General features: G+C 40.8%; 1 protein-coding gene across 3 annotated transcripts in view; it reads left to right on the top strand.

The window, feature by feature from the left end:
- Window positions 1-21,813, top strand: part of AFG3L2 (AFG3 like matrix AAA peptidase subunit 2) — a 101,189-nt gene that overhangs the window by 41,205 nt on the left and 38,171 nt on the right. For 2 of the 3 annotated variants that reach the window (XM_033934115.1, XM_033934113.1), the window contains exons 7-8: window positions 7,504-7,628; window positions 9,905-10,175. In XM_033934115.1, coding sequence (XP_033790006.1) covers window positions 7,504-7,628; window positions 9,905-10,175 — 396 coding nt within the window. The remainder of the gene's footprint in view (window positions 1-7,503; window positions 7,629-9,904; window positions 10,176-21,813) is intronic. The other variant, XM_033934114.1, reaches the window with a different exon arrangement.

The following is a 21,813-nucleotide window of genomic DNA, read 5'->3' as shown; positions in this document are numbered from 1 at the left end:
AACCGTCTATCTAAGAAAGTCTAAGAGGTGTACAATAAAATATTTTAAAATGGTAAATAATAAAAATAAATCAAGCTAGAAAAACCCAATTGTAAGAATACTAAATTGTAAGAGTTCTAAAGAGAATTATGTCTAGGAGAAGATAAGTGCCAGCTCCTTTGAATATAATTTATAAACAAATTTTTATTTTATATTTTTATGGGAGACCTCAGTGTGGATTGATAAGTCAGATGAACGCAAAAAGCGAACAATGCTTCAAGCAAGTACTACAGAAGGGACGGACTACACCTCAACAAGGAAGGAGCACGAGTTTTGGCAGGCAACATGAAGAAGGCAATCGAGAAGGCTTTAAACTGAAAGATAGGGGAAAGCCGACAGTCGACCACCGGTCGATGGCACGGATAGCAGGATGCCCCGACGAAGAAGCCAAGGACTACTACTCCTACACAAGAGAAGACGACCCCACAGCCAATAAGGGAGAAAAAGCAGAAAGGGACAACTCAGACACAGGAGAGGACGACCACACAGCAAACAAGGGTGATAACACAGGAGCAGTAAAGGATACCGTATTTGAAACTATAGGGACGGCCAAGAGTAGAAGGTCCAAAAAGGTAACACAAAGGGAATTTAGATGTATGTATACAAATGCTAGAAGTCTAGGTAACAAAATGGGGGAACTAGAGACAATAGCGAGACATGACATATTGGATATCATTGGCATAACAGAAACATGGTGGAATGAAGAAAACAAATGGGACACAGTACTACAGGGATACAAACTGTATAGAAGAGATCGAGTAGGGCAGAAAGGTGGAGGTATTGCTCTATATGTTAAGGAGGGAATAGATTCTGTTGAAATGGTTACAACAGAAATGAAAGAGAAGCTTGAGTCACTCTGGATCAAAATTCCTGGTCAATATGGTGCAGATACGAAAATTGGCCTTTACTATCGTCCCCCAGGACAGGCGGAGGAAACTGACTCAGAAATGATGGAGGAAATCAAACAAGAATGCAAGACGGGCAATGTAATTATATTGGGAGACTTCAATTTCCCAGGGATAGACTGGAAACTAGCAACCTCCAACTGCGGCAAGGAGGCCAAGTTCCTGGAGGTGCTAGGGGATTGCTTCCTGGAACAAAAGGTAAAAGAGCCGACAAGAGGCAACGCCACCTTGGACTTGGTCCTAAATGGCCTCACGGGACCGATAACAGAAGTGGAAGTCGTGGTTCCACTGGGAACGAGTGATCACAATGTAATCAACTTTAAACTTGACATCGGGAAAGGGAAACATGCCAAAACCTTAACCACCACCTTAAACTTTAAAAAGGGTAAATACGATCGCATGAGGGCCATGGTAGAAAAACGACTAGAGAAGATGGTGGACAAACTTGAAACGGTAGATCAGGCATGGTCCCTACTGAAAAATACTATCACAGAAGCACAAGATCTCTACATTCCGAGGATTTCCAAAGATCGGAGAACAAAGAGCAAAAGAGAACCGGCATGGCTTACCATACAGGTGAAGGAAGCCATAAAAGAAAAGAAGGACTCTTTCAAAAAATGGAAATGCATAAAGACAACCGAAGCCTGGAACAAACATAAAGATGATCAGAAGAAATGTCACAAGACGGTGAGGGATGCCAAACAGGATTATGAGGAAAAAATAGCCCAGGAGGCCAAAAACTTCAAGCCCTTCTTTAGATACGTGAAAGGAAAAAAACCTGCAAAAGAGGCAGTGGGACCCCTGGACGACCAGGGAAGAAAAGGGTACATCAAGGAAGATAAACAAATCGCAGACAAACTAAATTCCTTCTTTGCGTCTGTCTTTACGAAGGAAGACACCTCAACAATACCTGAAGCAGAGAAAGTGTTTCCAGGAGAAATAGAGAACAGCCTCACCACAGTTGAAGTGGACTTAGACCAGATATACTATCAGATCGACAAACTTAAAAGTGACAAATCCCCTGGACCGGATGGAATTCACCCGAGAGTCTTAAAGGAATTGAAGGTTGAAATCGGAGAGTTATTGCACAAACTTGCAAACCTGACAATCAGAACTGGACAGATACCGGATGACTGGAGGATAGCGAACGTCACGCCAATTTTCAAAAAAGGATCGAGAGGGAAACCGGGCAACTATAGGCCTGTGAGTCTTGCGTCGGTCCCCGGCAAGATGGTTGAAGCACTGATCAAGGATAGCATAGTCCGGCACTTGGACGCACACGACTTGATGAAACCCAGTCAACATGGATTCAGGAAAGGGAAATCATGTTTGACGAATTTACTCCAATTTTTTGAGACCGTAAACGAGCAAATTGATAGTGGGAAGCCTGTGGACATAATATACTTGGACTTCCAGAAAGCGTTCGACAAAGTTCCACACGAAAGACTTCTCAGGAAACTACAAAGCCATGGCATAGAGGGAGATATACAAAGATGGATAGGCAAATGGCTGGAAAACCGAAAGCAGAGAGTGGGCATAAATGGGAAGTTCTCCGACTGGGAGAAAGGGACCTGGGTGTACTGATAGATAGGACCCTGAAGCCGTCGGCACAATGCGCGGCAGCGGCAAAGAAGGCAAATAGAATGTTGGGCATGATAAAGAAAGGAATCTCGAGTAGATCGGAGAAAGTTATAATGCCGCTTTATAGGGCAATGGTCAGACCACACTTGGAATACTGCGTCCAACATTGGTCTCCCTACCTAAAGAAGGATATAAAACTGCTGGAGAGGGTGCAGAGACGAGCAACAAAACTGGTGAAGGGTATGGAGAGACTGGAATATGAGGATAGACTTATAACACTAGGATTGTTCTCCCTTGAGAAAAGGAGAATGCGTGGGGATATGATCGAGACCTTCAAAATACTGAAAGGAATCGACAAAATAGAGCAGAGAAGATTATTTACACTGTCCAATTTGACACGGACTAGAGGACATGTAATGAAGCTAAGGGGGGACAGGTTCAGGACTAATGTCAGGAAGTTCTGCTTCACTCAGAGAGTGGTTGACACCTGGAATGCCCTCCCAGAGGAGATTATTGCGGAATCGACCGTCCTAGGCTTCAAGAGCAAACTAGATGCATATCTCCTTAAGAGAGGCATATAAAGATATGGTGGACTATAAATTACGCCAGGTGTACACCTGGCGGGGCCTCCGCGTGTGCGGATCGCCGGACTTGATGGACCGAAGGTCTGATCCGGAGATGGCAGTTCTTATGTTCTTATGTTCTTATAACCCATGCTTGAGTAAACACTCAATGCTATACACAATCATAGTGTCTACCCACATGTGTATATTAGTGCCAAACACACAAACTTACTGTGAACATAAAGCATATATAATCTCTTAAACAAAAAAATACTGCACAGCCCTAAAAAATGTAAAAGGGACTTGTCTTAAATAGTATTAAAGCACCAATAAGGCTGACTTAGCTCCAGTTGATCATGCCGTATAGGCTAATGAATTCCTCAGCATGTCCTTGTGTAGCGATAGCAATCTAAAGCAGTGACATAATTCCATGAGAGATAAAATCACATACAGGAAACAAAAAGGGAGGAGGGTAGGAAATACAATATACAGTAGAAGGAATCCTAATTCCATGTCCTACAGTAGACCTTATCAGCAGTTTTTACAATACTACCCTAAACAATTTTTTTTTCCATATAATAGACCTACCTATCAATGTTTGCAACCCCAGGCTTGCTCACAAAAACAGCGTCAAAGAGATAAAAAAACAGGCATCCAGCAATCAGGTTCCTACAATCAAAGCATCCCTAAGTTTTTGACACGTTATCAGTAGGAGGCCAGCTCAGTCACTTCCTCCCTACCTGGCAAGCAATCACAACAGACAGAGGGGTCCTGAACATAATTTCTCAAGTATATTGTTTCAACTTTTTTAACAAGGATCCAAGTGTTCAGCATCAATCTTCCCATACTCCTCATCACCACATTCTGCTTCTTGCGTCAGAATTGATTCTTCTTCTTCAAAACAACACCATAGAGAAAGTACCCGAACAACAGTGCAGTTTTTTCCTGATCCTCAAAAAAACACAGGGCCTACATCCAATACTAGATCTTCGTTCACTTATTGCTTGCCTCAAGAGAAAAAAGTTCAGAATAATCTTGATTCCAATAATAATTCCATCAACTGGCTGGCCTCTCTGGACCTCAAGGATGCATACAACCATATTCCCATTCACCCCTCATATTGGAATTTCCTTTGCTTTAAATTTCTCAACCATCACTATCATTGCAAAGTACTTCCCTCTGGCCTCTCCTTGGCCCCAAGAATATTCACAAAGTGCCTAGCGGTAATAGCACACCTGTGCAAGCAATGCTAGTAGTGCACCTGCACAAGTGAAGCCACTATCTTCCCTTACTTTGACGACTAGCTTCTAGTGGCCCATTCAATAGACTGCTTGCTTCTCACCATACAGGACACTTTATCCACTTTTCAGTCTCTGGGCTTCCTTATCAACTACGAGAAATCGTCTCTCACTCTGACATGGGCACTCACATTCATAGGTGCATAGATACTATTGCAGCTTGAGCTTGTCTTCCTGTAGAAAGGCACCCAGCAGTCATTCAGTTTTGCAGCTGGATGAGACAGTCACAACACTGACCAGCAAGACAAATTTTGTGTCTCCTAGGCCACATGGCAGCCTCTCTGCCACTGGTACCACATGCACATCTCTATATGCGAGCTGTGGAACCTCAAGTTGCACTGGAATCAAAAAACTCAATCACTGTCATGTCAGATTCCACTTCCATCCTCCATTAAAAAGTCACTAATGTGGTGGATTCACTCAACTTCTCTGCAGGCCAGTTGCCTGTTTCAGCCTCCACTGCCTCAAATAACAATAGTAGCTACAGATGCTGCAAACACAGGCTGGGAACCTTATTTGGATCATCTCAACACACAGGGCCTTTGGAGCCCCAAAAATTGGCTCCTCCATATCAGCCATCTAGCCATCTAGAACTCCAAGCAGTATATTGTGCCCTATGAACATTCAAGCTTTGGATCTATTGCAAACACACACTCATACAAATGGACAACCAAGTAGTGATGTTCTATATAAACAAACTGGAAGGCTTTTGGAGCGATACCCACTCCCTCCTGTCTCAGCAACATGGACTCCTCTACTCGGATCGTGCAACCTGGACCCACTACCTCTCACTGCCCCCACCGGTGTATGCCCACTTTCTCCTGTCTCAGCCACCCAGACCCCTCTATGAAGATCAAGTGACCCAGACAACCCCCTGTGAAGATCGTGGCCTCCCAGACACTTCTCCCCCCCACCCATGAAGATTATTGGCAGGAGGGATGCCCATTCCCTCCTCCCTTTGCTACCCAGACCCCTCCACGAAGATCGCACAGTTTATCCTGCTGAGCCAGTTAGGGCCTTAGGCCCCTCCCAGTACAACACAGGATACACAGGGAAGGGGAATGTCTGCCATTTTGAAGAAGCGATCGTGCAGGCAGGAGGGATTGGGCATCCCTCCTGCTGTCCTCTTTTTAAGGTATGGGGGGAGCCGAATGGTAGGAACAGAAGGGAGTGGGCATCCCTTCTCCTGAAGATCTTCGGGGGTGAGGGTTTCCGGGTGGCCGCAGGAGGGAGAGTGTCCAGGTGGCCATGATCTTCTTGGTGAGGGGGTTGGGGGGGTTGTCTGGGGGGATCCTGGTGGCAGAGGCAGGAGGGAGTGCTCATCCCTCCTGCCAAAGATCTTTGCCGGGGAAGGGGGGGGATCTGAGTCGTGTGATCTACGTGGAGGGATCCAGGTGACTAAGGCAGAAGGGAGTGAGGCTGTCACAATTTTTTTTTTTTTAAACGGGGATGGGTATTGTGCATGTGTAATATGCACAGCATCTGTCCCCATTAAAAAGAAAAAAGTCTTCCTGGCCTGATCAGCTGAATGGCAGAAAGCTGCTTTAGGGCTTCCCCTGCTGGCTCTGTGCATGTGTGAAAGTTGCTTTTCCAGCAACAGGTGGGATGGGATTACAGCTGACCTCCGCAAAACTAATTTGCATGCAAAGTTGGTCGTACATCGATCGCTGTTTTACAATCGGACAATGAATCGGCCCATAGCAACCCACTTGGCTAGAGCGACTATTTTTAGTGTATCCATGCCATAGAGCTGCTATTGTTCTTTCCTCTCCCACATAGCTCTGCAGCAGAACAATGCCTCCACACCCTAGATTACAGGAGAGCCCTCCTCTCTATTACCTCAAGCAAATGACAACCATTTGTTACACCAATCAACTTTTCATCACATATAACCCAGGCAATTCAGGTCATCCAGCCTCTAAAAGGACTATTTCCATGTAGATATCCAAATGCATAGAATTCTGCTACAAAAAAAAGCAAATCATCCACTATCTGGAGAAATTGGTACTCACAACTTAGGTGCAACAGCCTCCTAAGTAGCTAATTTTCACGCAGTACCTTTTCAAGACATTTGCAAAGATGCAACCTGGTCTTCAGTGCATACTTTCACTAAGCATTGCTGTTTGGACCAGAGTACAGCACAGGACACTTCACTTTGGACAATCCATTCTATGAAACCTCTTTCACCATGAAGACTTACCACCATCCTTCAGATTCCTCGTAGCTAGGGACTCACCATTAAGTGTGCCTGCATCTGCCTTGCTTGTCTCCGAAGAAAGCAATTTTACTTACCTGTAACAGGGATTTTCTGAAAACAGCAGGGGAATGCAGCCACACTTACACTCCCACCTTCCATGCTCATAACCCTAGTTACTTAATAATAGCTAGCGACAAAACTGACAGGGCTAGAGAAGAGCTACAGATAGCAGCAGGCCTGCACATGTCCAGTAAGCTAAAAGCTTACTCTAGCTAGGGGAGAGCACGAGACATACAGGATCAATCTAAGGACTTCACTATTACGTGTGGCTGCATTCCCCTGCTGTCTTCAAAGAACTCCTGTTACAGGTAAGCAACTTCGCTGTTTCAATCCCCATCCAACTATCCCTGTACTCTCCCAGTCACTATTGTTAGCGGTCAACAGCCAGAGCCCCCTATCCCTTTTTTACCTTGCAGTCTGCTGCCTTTATGTTGTGCAACTCTCAGTGAGTTTGAGCAGTGCACCTCGGAAATTTTTGTGCTGGCCTCAGGACATGATGTCTTGCCGAAATTCCTGCACCGCACAGCTTAAATTGACTGAAAGCCACACAGTGCAGATGAGAAGATTGCACCAATTTCAGCAGTGGCACAAAAATCCTAGGCACCAAAGGGAAATTAAGTCATCATGGTTAATTGGCATACAGGATTTGTTAAGGCTTGTACATTTTGTCCAAAGAAAACATGTTGTGTCAGATTGAAGCTTTAGGTTCAAATAGAGAAAAATTTGGGTTCCTCTCTTCTTGATTGTTTTTCAAAGGTCAGTAGCTTGGCCATTTCATGTGCTTTTTCAGTGGCTTGACCTCTGCTGTAACATTAACTGGACAGTTAGTGATCTTCATACTCTCTGTTTTACTTTTATAGCAGTATGTCTGGTTTAATATTGGCAGTGTGGACACGTTTGAACGGAATCTGGAAACAGCACAGCAAGAGTTGGGTATTGAGGGAGAGAAGAGATTACCCGTGGTGTACTCAGCAGAAAGCGATGGGTAAGAAGCAGCCTACAGTATAAGATACATGCACAGAACATAGCATAAGTCTACTGAATAAGCTGCAAGGATAGTTTAACAAATCCAGTTGTATATTGACTTTCGCTTATTGTGGGTTTCTGGGTCTGACTGTGAGGCCCAGAAACCTGCAAAAAGCATGATGCCAGCTTTGGAAATCCTGAGAGAACATATATTGATTTTGTTTGCTTGAGATAATTACACTAGTATGTTGTACCAACAGATGGCTGCCTACTGCTACAGTGGGGTGTCCCAAGTAAAAGGAGGGAGGGAGAATCCATTACCAAGAATACTGAAGCTTTTCAGATATTGGGAATTAAATATATAATAGGACTATTGTAATTACGTGTTATTCTTTCCAATCTTATGGGTTTTCAAAAAAATATAATAGATGAGGCATAAAGAATGTCTATCTGACTGGAGGAAAACTGTCAGATTTAATGGAATGGGACCAAAATTTGGCATAGGGGATAGAAATGGGTGAAAATACATGTTAATTTAAAAAAAATGAGCCAGATCAGACCAGGGTTCAAAGAAATAGTCCTCCAAAAATTGGTCCTGTGCATTTCTATGGGAGAAACAGTTTCAGCTACTGCCCATCGAACATTGATATACTGAATCATAAAACTGCCAATCTCGTCCTCTCTACTTTTCTAGTGTCACACACATGGAATGAAAATAATGCTATACTGATTCCACTCCCTACCCCCAGCTGCTACACGCCTGTTTTGGCGCTGAGTGGTTTTAGATCTGTGTTTCTTTTTTGTAAATTCTAGTCCAAAACCTAGGAGCTGAACCGTATAATTTTCATAATCACACTTGGGTTTCCTTTTATTTTTCTTTGCAAACTAACAATGTTTGCGTACTACTGTACTAAAATAGCCTCTCCCCTCTCCAGATCAAAAAGGAGTCACATAAACACAGGCAACACAGATACATAGAAATGTGTGTTCAGAGGGATTGGAATGAAATCTATGAGCCATGCTTTGCATGCTGTGTTCACTTGTTAATCTGTCCTCTGAGTCTCAGCATATTCAATTTGCCTAATCTGTCAAAAGCACAAGCTCTTACTACCAGATTTATGAACTGATTTTTCCATCATGAATATGTCCCAGGCTTTGATTCAAATTTCTTTTCTATTAAAATTTATTATGTGCTCAGTCCAAGCATGAAACAACAATATATCAAACAGTAAAAATGTAGAACAAAGTCCTGCACGGTCATGTAATCACTAAATCTTAAATTGCTAAGGGGCCAATATTCAGACCATAGAAGGCAGTCTGACTAAGATCTGCAGTTGTGGTGAGTCCAGATGTCCAATGCTGGGCCGTTTCCAGTGACCAGCATTGAATATCCTTTTTTTTTCTGCTATATAAACTTAACCAGCTAAGTCAATATTCAGTGCTGGCCAGCAATAAGAATCTTGAAGAGAGTGAGAACTAGAAGGCCTTGAGCATGCACAGATGCTCAAGGCCCAGCAAAAGGAAGACAGCAGATCTTGGTGGGTGCGTGGGGATGCCAGATCGCGGCGGGGGGGATGTCGGATCGCAGAGGATGGGGATGTGGAGCAGCACCGGTGGCCTCGGGGGGGGGGGGGGGTTAAGGTGGAGCAGCACCGCTGGCCGGGGTGGGTGGGAATGTATCAAGCGAGTTTCCCTTAGTTCCTATGGGGAAACTCACTTTGATATTCAAGTACTTTGGTTTACAAGCATGCTTCTGGAATGAATTATGCTCGTAAACCACTGTACTTGCAAAACACACATTTTCAGATTCTGCTTTTGACATCATCAGCTTGGCTTTTTCATGTTCAAATAAATTATAATTGATTAACAGTAATTCAGTTTGAACAAACGTGTTCGTAATATATATGGTAACTGAATTCATCCGGTTACTATCTTTGCTCCAAAGACCCTATGTTCAAGGATAGGATGGTTAATTTTTTATTTTTTTTATTTTTTTTTAATCTTTATTCATTTTCAAATATTACAAGTGTATAATAAACAATCAGAAAAATTTTAACTAATCACTTGACAATCTTACTTATATTCCCCCAAATATATAGATATAAAAGAGTCCCATCCCACCCACCCATACATTAATAGCAATTTTATAGATAGGATGGTTAATTGATTTGCTCATTAGAGAAATCCATTTGTCAGACCAGGTTTGTGACCATGTGCAGAACCAGTTCTCTTAACTACCAGTTTTATCTGAGAATCAGCAATTTTTGTATGACACAATTGATTGTTTTATTTCAGATCTTTCCTACTGAGCATGCTTCCCACAGTCCTCATCATTGGTTTTTTGCTGTATACACTGAGAAGAGGACCTGCTGGCAGCCGGCCAGGCCGAGGAATGGGTGGTCTCTTCAGTGTAGGCGAAACCACAGCTAAAATCCTCAAAGATGAAATTGATGTAAAATTTAAAGATGTGGCTGGCTGTGAAGAGGCAAAATTAGAGATTATGGAATTTGTGAATTTCTTGAAGAATCCAAAGCAGTATCAAGACCTAGGAGCAAAAATCCCAAAGGTAATGCACCAAGCGATGAAGATATTCTTTAGCAAAAATAAACTAAGCAATCATTAGTAACATTTTTTTCCCTTAGTATGAAATTTAGTGCTGTTGTGTTTTATTTTAGTATAATAATAGGGTTGTCAGTTAAGCGAAATGATGCCTTTTTTTCTGAATTTCATTCCTATAGTTAAATATATATTTTGAAATTATTTTTTTGATATTTATGCAATTTTGAAACATTATGCAAACTTGTGAAGAATCGGAGATAAATAGCTAAAAGAAATTTGGAAGAAAATAAAATACAAAGTCCCTTGTGAGAGACTTGAAAAAATTAAAAGAAACCATTGCATAGGAGCAATAAGAACATAAGCATAAGAACATAAACATTGCCTCTGCTGGGTCAGATCAGAGGTCCATCATGCCCAGCAGTCCGCTCACGTGGCGGCCCATCAGGTCCAGGACCTGTATAGTATTCTTCTATCTATACCCTTCTATCCCTTTTTCCTTCAGGAAATTATCTAATCCCTTCTTGAACCCCAATATCATTTTCTGTCGTATCACACCCTCTGGAAGTTCATTCCAGGTGTCCACCACCCTTTGGGTGAAGAAGAACTTCCTAGCATTGGTTCTGAATCTGTCCCCTTTTAATTTTTCCGAGTGCCCTCTTGTTCTTGTAGTTTTCAAAAGTTTGAAGAATCTGTCCCTCTCCACTTTCTCTATGCCCTTCATGATCTTGTACGTCTCAATCATGTCCCCCCCTAAGCCTCCGCTTTTCCTGTGAAAAGAGCCCCAGTTTCTCTAGTCTTTCAGCATACGAAAGGTTTTCCATACCTTTTATCAATCATGTTGCTCTTTTCTGGACCCTCTCGAGTATCGCTATATCCTTCTTAAGGTACGGTGACCAATATTGGATGCAGTACTCCAGATGCGGGCGCACTATCGCCCGATACAACGGCAGGATAACCTCTTTCGTTCTGGCTGTAATACCTTTCTTGATAATACCTAGCATTCTATTCGCCTTCTTTGAGGCCGCTGCGCACTGTGCCGACAGCTTCATTGTCTTATCCACCATTACCCCCCAAGTTCTTTTCTAGGGTACTCTCACCCATTTCCAGCCCTCCCATCGTATAGCTGTACTTCGGGTTTCTGTTTCCCACATGTAAGACTTTACATTTCTCTACATTGAATTTCATCTGCCATCTCGCCGCCCACTCTTCTAGTTTGTTCAGGTCCCTTTGTAAATTTTCACAGTCCTCTCTTGTCCCAACTCCACTAAATAGTTTTGGTGTCGTCTGTGAATTTTATTACCTCGCACTTCGTCCCTGTTTTCTAGATCGTTTATGAATACATTGAACAGCAGCGGTCTGAGCACCGACCCCTGTGGAACACCACTTGTGATCCTCCTCAAGTCAGAGTAATGGCCCTTCACTCCTACCCGCCAACCAATTTTTGATCCATCTATGTACATCTCCTTCCACCCCATGGCTCTTCAGTTTCCATAGTAGGCGTTCATGGGGTACCTTGTCAAAGGCTTTTTGGAAATCCAAGTATATGATGTCTGTGGGATCCCTTTTGTCCATTCGTTTGTTAATTCCTTCGAAGAAGTGTAATAAGTTCGTTAGGTACGATCTTCCCTTGCAGAAGCCATGCTGGCGTGTTTTCATCAGTTTATTTCTTTCTAGATGTCTTTTATCAGCGCTTCCACCATCTTCTCCGGAACTGAAGTCAAACTTACCGGTCTGTAGTTCCCCGGATCACCTCTTGATCTGTTTTTGAAGATGGGTGTAACATTTGCTATCTTCCAATCCTCCTCCTCTAATCCTCCAATCCTCTGCCTGTACTCAGGGATAGGTTACAAACCTGCTGTAGTAGCTCCACTATTTCCTCCTTTAGTTCCTTCAAAACCCTGGGGTGGATTCCGTCCGGGCCCAGAGATTTATCACTTTTTAATCTATATATCTGCCTATGTACGTCTTTGAGGCTTACCTCCATTGATGTTAATTTTTCTACCTGGTCCCCTGTGAAGATTTTTTCCGGTTCCGGCACGTTGGATGTGTCCTCCTTTGTAAATACTGATGAAAAGAACATGTTTAGTCTATCCGCCACCTCTTTTTCCTCCTTCACCACTCCTTTTCTATCTCTGTCATCCAGCGGTCCCAGCTCCTCCCTAGCTGGCTGTTTCCCTTTAACATATCTGAAGAACAGTTTGAAATTTCCTGCTTCCCTGGCTAGCCTCTTTTCATATTCTCTTTTCGCTATTCTAACCACGCGGTGACATTCTTTTTGATGCTTCCTGTGCTCTTTCCATTTCTTTCCCGGTTTTGTCCTTTTTCCATTTTCGGAATGAATGTTTCTTGTCTCTTATCGCAATGTCCTAATGCAGATTAGGGACTGGTTAAAAGAGTGAATTATAAGCTGTGTACTGTGGCAAGATTCCAGTTGTGCTGCGAGAGACACCCTGTGGGCGAGTCGGCTATTGCCTCTCTAACTCTGCTCCCACCCCCCCACTCCCACCCCATCCCCGGACATACTTTCAGGGTTAGCAGATAGAGGGATTTCCAAAACCCAGCAGTTTGTCTGGGTTTTGGAAGACCCCAAGCTCAGGGCCTGCATCTGGAGGGCCTCTGCACATGTGCAGACATCGATATGGGCCCGAGTTTAGTATGCCAAGGCAGAAAAAAGTTTGTGAAACACCGGGTTAAAAGATAGAAACATGGTAGGACTAAATGATCAATTTTATTGATAGAGAAAGGCATTGTGCTCCAGGGATCTGTACTGAGAATGATGCATATTTAACTTTATAAATGATCTAGAAATGGAAACAAGGGGCATACATAGTTCTTCCCCACAAAATTTGTCGAGGTATTCATCGAGGCCCAGGTCTTTTTCTCGAGACAGGCCTCGTTTATCAAGACCCTTCGAGACCACGAACTCCTTTGTCAAGGAGATCTGTTGTAGAGCCTCACCATTCTCGTCAGTCGAGTTCTTCTTCTGTGAAGTTTTCTTCACCAGCTGGTTCTTCGAAATGACAACGGTATGCTTGTTCGACTCATTCCAGAAGTGGGTGTTCATTTTCATCTTTGCCCTTGGATTCAGATCTCAGGTATCAATACTCCAGAGAGGCTTCACCTTCGTTCTCTGCTGTGAAAGATATCTCGAGGGGTTCTCATTCACCTTCTCCTCAACGAGGTCATACCTCTTCAGATCCGGTGTCATTTACAAAATTTCTATGCCAAATGAGTAAAGATCTTAACATCACTTTGGAATCTGACTCAAAATACTCTAAGGAGTTTTGGGAAGAACTGGGTATGTCTCATCCTCCTAGGGATTCTCTCAAATTACCCATGAATGGCATTCTTTCTCAAACTTTCAAAAGAAATCTTGATACACCATATTCCATTTCTGCTGTGCCAGCAAAGATGGAATCACGATATAAGATGGTCCATTGTAAGGAATTTGAGAAGTCTAAATTATCCCATCAATCTCTTCATAGTTTCATAATTTATTTAAATTTTGATTAAACGCTTTTCCAAAGGTACGATGAGTTGTACATTGTAATTTAAAATAGCTGGGAGACAAACATTTTAAATAATTAGACATACACCAACTAAACAAACATACTAATGGCCTCATGGAGTCTTCTTTAAAAAGAACCAATCCTGCTAAAGTTTATGCCACTGTCCCTCCTGGCCGAGAGGGCAAAACCATGGACAAGTTTGGCCGTCTGCTGTATTAAAATTCAATGATGACAAACCAAATTTTGAACTATAACTTTGCCTTTACTTCTTATCTGAAGCATTTGGTATCTTCCTCAACATCAGCTTCCTGAGTTTCAACACATGCATCATACTCTGGGTCAACTTCGCATACATATGGTTCAAGCTGCATATGATGCGTTTGAAATGTCCTCTAGAGTCACTGCATTCTCGGTGGCGATGCGCCGTCTGGCCTGCCTCCACACCGTAGATATGGACCCGAATCTACAAGATCGTCTGGCCAACATCCCATGCCAGGGCAGTGAGTTATTTGATGACTCCATTGAGGCAGCTACAAAGCGCTTATCTGAGCATGAGAAGTTGTTTGCTTCCATAATTAGGTCAAAGCCTTCCACTGCTAAGGGTTAAAGGCCTCCTCCATCTTACCAGAGGCGTTTTCCTCAAAAGCCAGCACCTTATTCAAGGCCACCTCCTAAGAAACAGCAGTAGCAACAGCAGCGGCAGCATGAACCTCAGACCCCTGCTGCACCCAAGGCCTTTCAGTCTTTTTGACATCTAACACAGAGTTCAACCTCTGTCCTCTCTTCTCCCCATTGGTGGTCGTCTCCATCTTTCTTACCAATGATGGGAACTAATTACATCAGACCTCTGGGTCCTCACAATAATCAGAGAGGGTTACTCTCTTCACTTCCTTTAGGTTCCACTAACCTGGATCTTCCCCCAAGAGAGTATCCTTTCAATCCATCACAGACCACCCTTCTTCAGGAAGCTCAGGCTCTGCTTCGTCTCCGTGCCATCGAGGAAGTTCCTCTGGAACAGCAGAGCATGGGGTTTTACTCCCGTTACTTCCTTGTCCCGAAGAAGACGGGGGATCAGTGACCTATTTTGGATCTCAGAGCTTTCAACAAATTTCTTTTTTTTTTTTTTTTTTTTAAATTCTTTATTTAATTTTATAATTTGACATAATAAACAGTCAATTCAAAGAAATATTCCAATACCAGTCTCAACCATTGTTACATTATAATCAAAAAGGTAAATAAAACAGCAAAAAGGAAAAATAAACAATTCAATAGTACAGTACAATAGGAAAAATTTTCCTTAAAATTCTAATTATACTGGATTGGAAAAATTAGACCTCTGTTTAAGTTTTTTTATTGATTTTTTTTCATTTAACAACAAGTGTCATAAATTTTCATACAATTATCTTAATAATACACTTGATATTTCTATAATGTATTTTATACATAACATTTCTTATCTTATATTTCTTATGATTTTATATATCATATAACTGTAATTATTTTTCTTATAAAGTTATACAACATATATATTGTAATGATTTTATCAATTTTTTAAATTATTAACCTTTTTCCCCTCCCTTTATTACATTGTTTTCATGTAAGAATACCATCTATTAATAATATTTTATTTATAATTTATAATAAAGAGTATAAATCCCCCTCCCATATCCCCTCCCTCCCTTTCTTCTTTAACTATTTTCTTATTATGGGAAAATGAAATTCAATTATTACAATATTTTGTTAATGGTCCCCAAATCTTTTTGAATTTATCCATATATCCTTTTTGTGTTGCAAATGTATGTTCCATTTTATATATATGGCAAACTGAGTTCCACCAAAAATTATAGTTCAATCTGTCACAATTTTTCCAATTGTGTGTAATTTGTTGTACTGCTATTCCAGTCATTATAAATAAAAGTTTGTTGTTATTTGATGAAATTTGACTTTGAGATCTCATTGCAGTACCAAATAGAATTGTATCGTATGTCAAGGCTACAGGATTTTCTAACATCCTATTGATTTGGGGCCAAATTGATTTCCAAAATGTTAATATGAATGGACAATAGAATAAAAGATGATCTAATGTCCCTGCTTCAAGATGACAATGCCAGCATCTATTAGACTTAGAGCTATCAATTCTATGTAAACGTGTAGGGGTCCATAAAGCTCTATGTAAAATAAAAAACCAAGTTTGTCTCATAGATGCTGACAGTGTACATCTTATCCTCCAAGACCAAAGTCGTGGCCATTGAGATGCATTGATCTGATGCTTAATCTCAATGCTCCAAATATCTCTAAGACCATTTTTTTTCTTTTTATATACAAATTCAGATATTAATTTATACCACCTTGCGGCCTGGTGACCCATGGAATCTATCTGAAAACATAAGAATTCTATATTATGATAATTATTAAGATTTTTCCATTCAGGGAACCCTACCTGAATGGCCTGCTTCAATTGCATCCATCTGAAATATTGTGATTTATTCAAACCGAATTTATTTTGCAATTGTGAAAATTCAAGCAGTTTACCTTTATTTATTACATCTTCTAAAATCCGAATTCCAGCAATCATCCAATGTTTCCAGATAATTTTAAAACCGCCAACTTTGATCTTTGGATTGAGCCATATTGTTTGAGTCGTTGATTTAGTTATTGGAATATGAGTTAGATTACTTATATATCTTATAGTTTTCCAAGTATCAACCAATATTTTGTGATCCTTATATAACCTTGGCATTTGAATACTCATAACTTGACTTAGACGTAAAGGAAACATTAATCTCCATTCTAACCAGAACCAATCTGGTATATGTTCAATGGGTTCTGGGAGGATCCAATACATACCCTGACGCATAATATAGGCTTGATGGTACCTATAAAAATTTGGAAAATTTACCCCTCCCTCCGCAATTGGTCTTTGTAATGATACTAGAGCAATTCTGGGGTTTTTTCCAAGCCAAATAAATTTTGTTAACATCTAATCCAGTTTTTTATAAAATGACCCCTGAAAAAAAATTGGTATCATACCCATTTGGTAATAAACTACTGGTAATATCATCATTTTTACAGTTTGTATTCTCCCCCACCAGGATATGCACAGAGGATTCCATTGCTCACACATTTCTGACACTTTTTGTAATATATTTTTTTCATTAATTTTCATTGTCTCATCTACAGTTTTTGTAATCCAAATTCCTAAGTATTTTATTCCTTCTTCTTTCCAAATAAAAGAAAATGAATCAAATAGACTTTTTGTACAATGTACATTGAGTGGAAGTACTTCTGATTTATTCCAGTTTATTTTATATCCTGAAAATTTTCCAAATTTTTCAATCAATTCAAGCAAATTTGGAATGGTTGTTTCCGGATTTCTCAAATAAAGTAAAATATCATCAGCATATGCTGATAATTTATATTCTCTATCTGAATGTGGAATACCCTGTATCTCCCTTGTTTGTTCTATAGCTAATAACAAGGGTTCTAAAACGATATCAAAAAGCAGTGGAGATAGTGGGCATCCTTGTCTAACTCCCCTTTGCAAAATAAATTTTTCTGAAATATTATTATTGATGTATAATCTAGCAACAGGGGAGTTATACAATGCTTTTATTATTTGTATAAAACCGGATCCTATACCAAACCATTCCATTGCCTGAAACATGAAGGTCCATTCCACTCTATCAAAAGCTTTTTCAGCGTCTAATGAAATAGAGAATGTTGGATCATTAATGGATTTTGTCAAATATAACATGTGATGTGCCAATCTAGTATTATGAGATGAATGTCTTTGAGCAACAAAACCTGTCTGATGCATATCAATAATGAAAGGGAGAGCTTTAGCCAATCTTAATGCTAATGCCTTGGTCAAAATTTTTCCATCTACATTTATTAAAGAAATAGGTCTATAATTTGAAACCAAAGTGGGATCTTTATTTGGCTTAGGTAAAACTATAGTTATTGATTCAGCCATAGTACCTGTGATATAACCTTTATTTAGTTGTGTCTGATATAATTTTAATAAATAGGGCATTGTAATGTTTTGAAATGATTTATAAAACTCTACTGTATAACCATCTCCACCTGGAGCGGATCCAACCCTAAGGGACTTCAATGCTGTATCTAATTCTTTTAAGGATATTGGTTCTTCTAAACTTCGTTTTATATGTTCAGGAATTTTCGGTCCTTTTATTAACTTTAGAAATTCTAAACCATCTTTTTCCTTTTCTGAATAAGGCTCGGAAGAATACAATTTTTTATAGAATTTCAAAAATTGTTTCATTATGTGATCATTGTGAGATAACATTTCTCTATTCTCATTTTGAATTGCAATTATTTTTGTTTTTGTTTTTTTTTCTTTGAGATAATTTGCTAGCATTCTTCCCGCTTTATTTGAATTTCCATAATACAGAGCTTGTTGTACAAATAAATCTTTTCTAATGATTTTTGAAGAAATTTCATTATATTTACCTTTAGTTTTTAACAATTCTTGTTGTGTCAAATAATCCCATTTTTCAATTAATTTTGATTCTAGAGACTTTATTAGTTTTTCTAATTCTGTAAATTGTTTTTTTTCTTTTTTTATTTGCATTGCTGAATAAGAAATAATTTGTCCTCTAATGTATGCTTTAAAAGCATCCCATAAAGTCTCTATGGAAATTTCTTCTATATCATTAATTTGAAAATATTCTTCCATTTTTTCCATAAGATTTGTACAAAAGTCAGTATCTGCAAGCAGTGTATTATTTAATTTCCATATAGGTTTATTTCTATTTTGATCTATTATTTTAATTTCAATCCACACTCCACCATGATCTGATAATATAATTAGATCAATGATAGCCTGTGTGACTTGATGTACTAATTGATTAGAAACAAAAATATAATCTATTCTAGAAAAAGAGTTATGGACTTGTGAACAAAATTAGACCTCAATAAAGGGGGAGAAAGCTACTTTAGCTGAGTTTCAATCAAACATTACTAAGAAAATACAGATGGTATTGAGTAGAGGCAAGGAACCTAATTAAACTAAGCGGGTTGTAACTACAATTCTCTCAGGAATATTAAATTTGCTCTTTTGCAGAAATAAATTTTATCAACTGCTGAAGTTCAAAATAAACATGTCTATTCCCCTGATAGACCATCACACATTTACAGGGGTATCTGAGTACAAACGTAGCACCCAGCTGTATGACCCTCGGTCTCAAAATGAGAAACTGTTTTCTTCTCTTTTGGGTCAACCTTGACACATCAGGATACATTCTCACAGTTTTTGTCATAAATGGTATGTTCTTAAACTTAAAAAACATCTTAAGCATCCATTCTCTGTCAGAGTCTATAGCAAACTGTACCAGCAGCGTCGCAGTTGCCGGTGGCTCATTATCCGACCTCTCAAGGAAATTTGTTAGGTCCAAACTATCAGCAGACAAATTCTGCTGGCCTGGTTCCTGACCCAAAATCCTAGTTGGCAAGTAATATATTTTAGTGAGAGGTGGATAAGAAGTTTCAGGCACTTTCAAAATCTCTTTCAGGTATTTCTTAAACATATCTTGTGGAGAAATAGTTGAAAGTTTTGAAAAGTTTATAATCCGAAGATTACATCTTCTGGTCATGTTTTCCAACATTTCAACTTTAAAATTAAGATTTCCACTATCCCTGACCCACACCGAGGCCTGGGACTCCAGAGATTTTATTCTGGTCTCATGTCCATCCACTTTTGTTTCCACACTAGATAGTCTATTTTTCAGTTCCATATTTTCAGAAACAACAGTTGTATATCTTGTAGTAAATTGCTGCATTTGGGATCCTAAAGAGAGTTGCAAAGTAGATATTGCTTCCCATAATGTTTCCATAGTGAAAACTTTGGGCCTCTGCACGGGAGTTAGTTCAGACCCATGACCCTCTGTTGCAAGCAAGTTACCTCTGCTGGAGATACATTCAATTTCAAAAAATCCTGAGGAATTTGCAGGTTCAATTTCTCCAAGTGCACAGATAATTCACTTGGCTTCCCTTCACCGCTCTCCGAGACATTCCCCGCTCTTGGTAGCGCTGGTGAGGAAACACCCTGGGGCGCTCCGACCTCCATCTGCTGGTCTAACGCCCCCGGGCGACTCGGAGGACTCCGCTCCTCCGGAGACAGTGATGTTGCTTCGAGGGAGAGAACTGACGCCTCAGCCAGCGCGTCTCTCCCTGCCGAAGAAAACTCCGGTCGACTCGCTCCAGCCCCACGCTGGAGAAAAGCGTCCATCGGGCCCGCGGCTGCCATCAAAGATTCTTCCGGGAAAACCCGGAGCTTAGACTTCCGTTTGACCATTATACCGGTCCAGGTAAAAAAACTAACAGCACTTAGCCTTCATGAATGCTCAACGCCAGCTACTCGCAGCCATCTTGTCCAGCACACGCCCCCTATCCTCTCCTCTCCCCGTGCTCGCGCCTTCAACAAATTTCTTGTCAAAGAAAAATTTTGGATGCTGTCTCTAGCATCCTTGTATTCCCTTCTAGATCACAACGATTGGTTATGCTCTCTGGATCTCAAAGAGGCTTACACTCACATTCCCATTCATCTAGCATCTCGCAAATTTCTCAGATTTCGGGTGGGAAATCACCATTTTCAATTCAGAGTGCTACCCTTCGGCCTGGCATCACCTCCCAGAGTGTTCACCAAGCGCCTAGTAGTAGTAGCATCACCTCTGTGCAGCCATGGTCTTCAGGTTTTCCTGTACTTTGATGACTGGCTCATCAAAAATGCAACATCTCAGGGGGTTATTGTAGTGACCCAATGGACTATTTGGTTCCTCCAAAGTTTGGGGTTCGAAATCAACTTTCCAAAATCCTAACTACAGCCCTCTCAGACTCTACAGTTCATTGGAGCTGTATTGGACACTTTGCAACTCGGAGCATTCCTTCCTCAACAACGTCGGGATGCTCTTATTCAATTTTATCAAAAAGTTTCATCCCTCATTTCACTCTCAGCGAGACACATGACCTCTACAATTCACGTGACTCCTTTTGCCAGACTTCACCTCAAAATTCCTAAGTGAACCCTGGCATCTCAGTGGGCGCAAGCTTCCGATCCACTCTCTCAGCACATTACAGTGACTCCTTCGTTGAGACAGTCTCTCCACTGGTAGATACTCTCTTCCAATCTTTCCTGAGGTTTACTGTTTCAAACGCCCACTCATCAGAAGGTCCTCATGACAGATTCCTCGACGTACACTTGGGGAGCTCATATTGAAGGTCTCCGTACTCAAGGGCATTGGTCCAGCACAGATCTTTGGTGTCACATAAATCTGTTGGAACTCAGAGCGATATTCAATGCTCTCAAAGCTTTTCAGCATCTTCTTCATTATCAAGTAGTCCTCGTTCTTACAGACAATCAAGTCGCCATGTACTATGTCAACAAGCAGGGAGGAACAGGATCTCGTCTCCTTTGCCAGGAGGCTCAGAAGGTTTGGAATTAGGCAATTCTTTACAATATCTTTCTGAAAGCCATCTACATTCAAGGAGAAAAAAATTTTTTAGTGGACAAATTTAGTCATCTTCTACAGCCTCACGAATGGACATTAAATTTGTTGCCTCTTCATCACATTTTTTTCTCAGTGGGGAACTCCTCAAATTGATCTCTTTTTGCATCTCCCCACAACAATAAGCTGCCTCAGTTTTGCTCCAGGATCTACTCTCCTCTTCGCCTCAAGGCAGATGCTTTTCTTCTGGAATGAACAAACCAGTTTCTGTATGCATTTCCTCTCATTCTCAAGACACACATCAAACTCAAACACGAACATGCCACCATGATTCTGATATCTCCTTAGTGGCCCAGACAACCTTGGTTCTCCCTTCTACTTCAACTCAGCAGCAGAGGGCCACTACTTCTACCAGTTTTTCCATCTCTGCTTACACAGCACTCCTTATCTGAAGGGTCTCTGCTTCATCCTAACCTGCAGTCTCTGCACCTGACAGCTTGGTACCTTTCAATGTAAGTGCCAATTTCCAGTTCTCTCAATTTGTCAAGGACATTCTAGAGGCTTCCAGGAAGCCTACTACTAGGCAATGTTACAACCAGAAATGGACTAGGTTTTCTGCTTGGTGCACCCTTCATCACAAGGAACCACAATCTGCCTCCTTGTCTTCAGTTCT

The sequence above is a fragment of the Geotrypetes seraphini genome, chromosome 2, assembly GCF_902459505.1.
Source record: "Geotrypetes seraphini chromosome 2, aGeoSer1.1, whole genome shotgun sequence".
Classification (NCBI taxonomy): Eukaryota; Metazoa; Chordata; class Amphibia; order Gymnophiona; family Dermophiidae; genus Geotrypetes; species Geotrypetes seraphini.
Note: the sequence above shows the minus strand (reverse complement) of the source record. Positions and strands in the feature narration are given on the sequence as shown.